Source organism: Elephantulus edwardii, unplaced genomic scaffold, assembly GCF_000299155.1.
Source record: "Elephantulus edwardii isolate Elephantulus edwardi_28Jun2011 unplaced genomic scaffold, EleEdw1.0 scaffold00068, whole genome shotgun sequence".
Lineage (NCBI taxonomy): Eukaryota > Metazoa > Chordata > Mammalia > Macroscelidea > Macroscelididae > Elephantulus > Elephantulus edwardii.
In genome coordinates, this window is record NW_006399818.1 from 6,389,207 (window position 1) to 6,392,616 (window position 3,410).

A 3,410-nucleotide genomic window follows, 5' to 3' on the forward strand; every position below is an offset into this window, starting at 1 on the left:
TTTTAAATAGCACTTGCCAAAGGCCAAGCTCTGTGCTAGGTATTTCTCTGTGCTGTCTCATTTAATTCCCACACCAAGAATTACTGTCCCCATTTTACAGATGTAGAAACTGAAGCTAGAGAAGCTTAGATGACTGTTCTAAATCACATAGAGCTAGCAAGTCTTTCTGAATTTAAGTGATTTACACAACTTGGATTGGGTTTTATTCATATACTGTTATTAGCTGATTTTGCTCTTTTTCCTTCCCACTGGAAGCAGGAGTGGTATCCACTTCCTAAACAACATGCCTATGGAAAATCTGTGAACTTTGATAAATATCGATAGTTAGAAGTTATGATAGCTATGAGTTGTGCTCGACTCAAAGGCAATCAACGGCAACAGTTCTCTTTCACTGATGAAACTACAGAAGCTGAGACTTACGTCCTGGAACTGAATTTAGCTTGAGTAATTATAGACAAACTCTGTCAGATGTTAGAACTCAAGCAATTGAATTTATGGCTAACTTGCACTCTAAACAGACATTTTTCTTCCCCCTGAGTGTATTTACAGTTTCTAAATAATCCTAATTGCCTTTCAGATTTGGAGTTTTGAGCTCTCTTCCCCACTTCATGAACTGAGGGGCCACAAAGGCTGCGTGCGCTGCTCTCTCTTCTCTGCAGACAGTACCCTGCTGGCGACTGGAGATGACAATGGAGAAGTCCGGGTATGATGTATGCTGATGTGAAAACACTGCTCTTCTGTGCTTGGGCTCATAGCATTCTTTGAGACATTCGGGGCCTTTGTTCACTTGACAGGGAAGCACAGTCTGGAGGGTTCTGGCAGGATAAGGCATTCTTTGTTTTGTTTCTCATTAAGCTTTGTACACATTTTATTCATAGTTGTATTCTATAGAGCGGAAAGAATTCAGTTTAGAGTTAGTGTGTGAGGAGGCAATGCCCTAGTTACGTGCAGTTGGTTCTGTGCTCTCAGCCTGAGATGAGTCATCTTAATTCTTGGACTTGGACCAAAGATGGTTTTTAGGAGCAGAATTTGAGGAAAATAATTTTGTAATTATCTAGATTATAAGTGAATAACAAATCCGTCTGTGTTCAGTGCTGAAAAGAATGATCATTTTAGTACTATACTCACTAGGTCATCAGCATTTACAGTGTGGTCTATTGCAGCCCTCGCTGGACTTCTGTCCTATCCAGTTTAACAGAGATTCACTGTCCTGCTAGTGAATGGGTATTTAAGGGCTCCTTTCTGAGATAGAATCTGCACAGTGTTTCAGACAGTCCATGGGAGAAAGATGAGACCCTCTTCTGTCATGAAGATTTATAGCCTCAGAAATCTGAAGGGGAGTTGTCATGAGTCAGAACTGACTTGACAGCTGTGGGTTTGGTTTACATATGAGTGATTAGGCAGTTTAGAAATAGAGAATTTACTAGGCTTTTCAGAAAAAAGTCTTTAGCTTGAGGTCTAAATAATCAACATTTCTATGCCTTTTATATTAATGCCATGTCATCTAAAGTGATAGGGCTACTTTAAGGTAAGGTAAGAAAGTTTATTTTGTTACGAGTTTTCATCTTTGGATAAAAGGACTGTTTATTTGTTATGATAAAGTGGTCATTTTTCAGGAATCTTGATAGAAAAAAGTCTTAAGATTTTGAATGTTTAAAATATTTTCCTCATTGCACTTAAAATACTTTAGGTTTTTATACATCGTTATTTGTGTATAGGTGTGTGTAAGAGAGAGATATTATGTGGATTGTAACAGACTATGGCTGACGTTGAGAAGATTGAGAATCCCAGACACTTAATTATAGTCTTACAAAACTTTTATCTAAACCAAGAAGCTGCTGTCCGAACAGAGCAAGGGAACACTAGTCATGAATTCAAATGTGTGTTAGGGCTATGTCCTTTCTCCATACTTACTCAGTCTGTGTGCAGAGCACATCATTCAAGAAGCTGAACTTTATGAAGAAGAATATGGCATCAGGATCAGAGGAGGACTCATCAACAACCACCTGCATTATAGAGATGCCATAGCCTTGCCTGCTAAGTGAGTCAGACTTGAAACATCTGCTGTAGAAGATTAAAGACTACAGCCTTCAAAATGGATTACATCTCAGCATACGGAAGACACAAATCCTTACCAATGGGCCATTAGGCAATGCCATGATAGATGGAGAAAAGATTTGAATTGTCAGCAAGTTTATCTTTCTTGAATCCACAATCAACACATTTGATACCAGGCAGTCAGGAAATCAAAAGATGTATTGTGTTGGGAAAGTCTGCTGTCAAGGATCTTGCTAAAATACTGAGGAGCAATGACATCAGTTTCAAGACTAAGGGGCATCTGACTCAAGTCATGGTCTTTTTAGTCACTTACTTGCTATGTGTCTAAGAGCTGGACAGTGAATTAGGATGACAGAAAAATTAGTGCCTTTGAGTGTGGTATTGGTAGAAGAGTACTGAATATCCCATGGACTGCCAAAGGAACAAACAGATAGCTCTTGAAGATCAAGTGTACCCTGAGTGCTCCTTGAAGGCAAGGAAACTGTCTCACATCCTTTGGGCATGTTGCTAGGAGAGAGTGTTCCTTGGAAAGGGACATCATGCCTAGAAGGGTGGAGGGTCAGTGAAAGAGAAAGCCCCTCAACCGGGTGGACTGACACAGTGACTGCAGCAGTGGGTTCAAGTGTGTCAGAGATTGTGCGGATTGCACAGGATAGAACAGAATTCAGGTCTGTTGTTCAGAGGGTGGCTTTGAGTTGTATTTGATTCAATGGCCCCTACAGTCAAGCCTTATTTAACTCTTTTTGGTCAATTGTTCCTTTTGATTTCCTTGAATCTTTAGAGAGACGTAGGACTTTTTCCCATCCTATTTATGCCTCTTATTTTGAGATGTACTTCTTTGAAAAATTCAGATACTTAGGCTCATACAAAGGGAACCCTGGTGGCCTAGTGGTGAGAGGCTGTGTTGCAATCCCAAAGGCACACTGTTTGAATTCACCAGTTGCTCCACAGGAGAAAGGTGGACAGTCTCCTCCTGTGTGATTTACTCCTTCTGAAAACCCACTGGAGGGTCAGCTATGAGTCGATTCTACGTGTATTGGCTAAGGAGTGGTGATGCCATTCCAAAGGCAGACCGTTCAAATTCATCCAGTGCTCCTCAAGACAGGCATTCTTCTCCTGTGTGATTTACAGCCTCTGAAAGCCTGCTAGTGTGTCAGTTCCAACTCCATGGCAACTGACATTTTTAAATTTTTGCTGAAAGAGAGTAACACAAGTTAGTGAGTTTATAAGAATCTAGTAAAATAATTTTTGTATCATTTAAAATATATAGGATACCTGTGAACACTGTTGATGGAAATCTTTATTTTTGTTGAGATAATTTGTAAGAGGTGTTTTATATATATATTATATAT

At 39.7% G+C, this 3,410-nt stretch overlaps 1 protein-coding gene across 6 annotated transcripts in view; it reads left to right on the plus strand.

The window, feature by feature from the left end:
- Positions 1 to 3,410, plus strand: part of APAF1 (apoptotic peptidase activating factor 1) — a 128,024-nt gene that overhangs the window by 119,085 nt on the left and 5,529 nt on the right. For 4 of the 6 annotated variants that reach the window (XM_006888505.1, XM_006888503.1, XM_006888504.1 and 1 more), the window contains one exon: positions 578 to 703. The exons of the other annotated variants lie outside the window; for them this stretch is intronic. In XM_006888505.1, the coding sequence (XP_006888567.1) occupies positions 578 to 703 (126 nt within the window). The remainder of the gene's footprint in view (positions 1 to 577; positions 704 to 3,410) is intronic. 6 annotated transcript variants of the gene reach the window in all.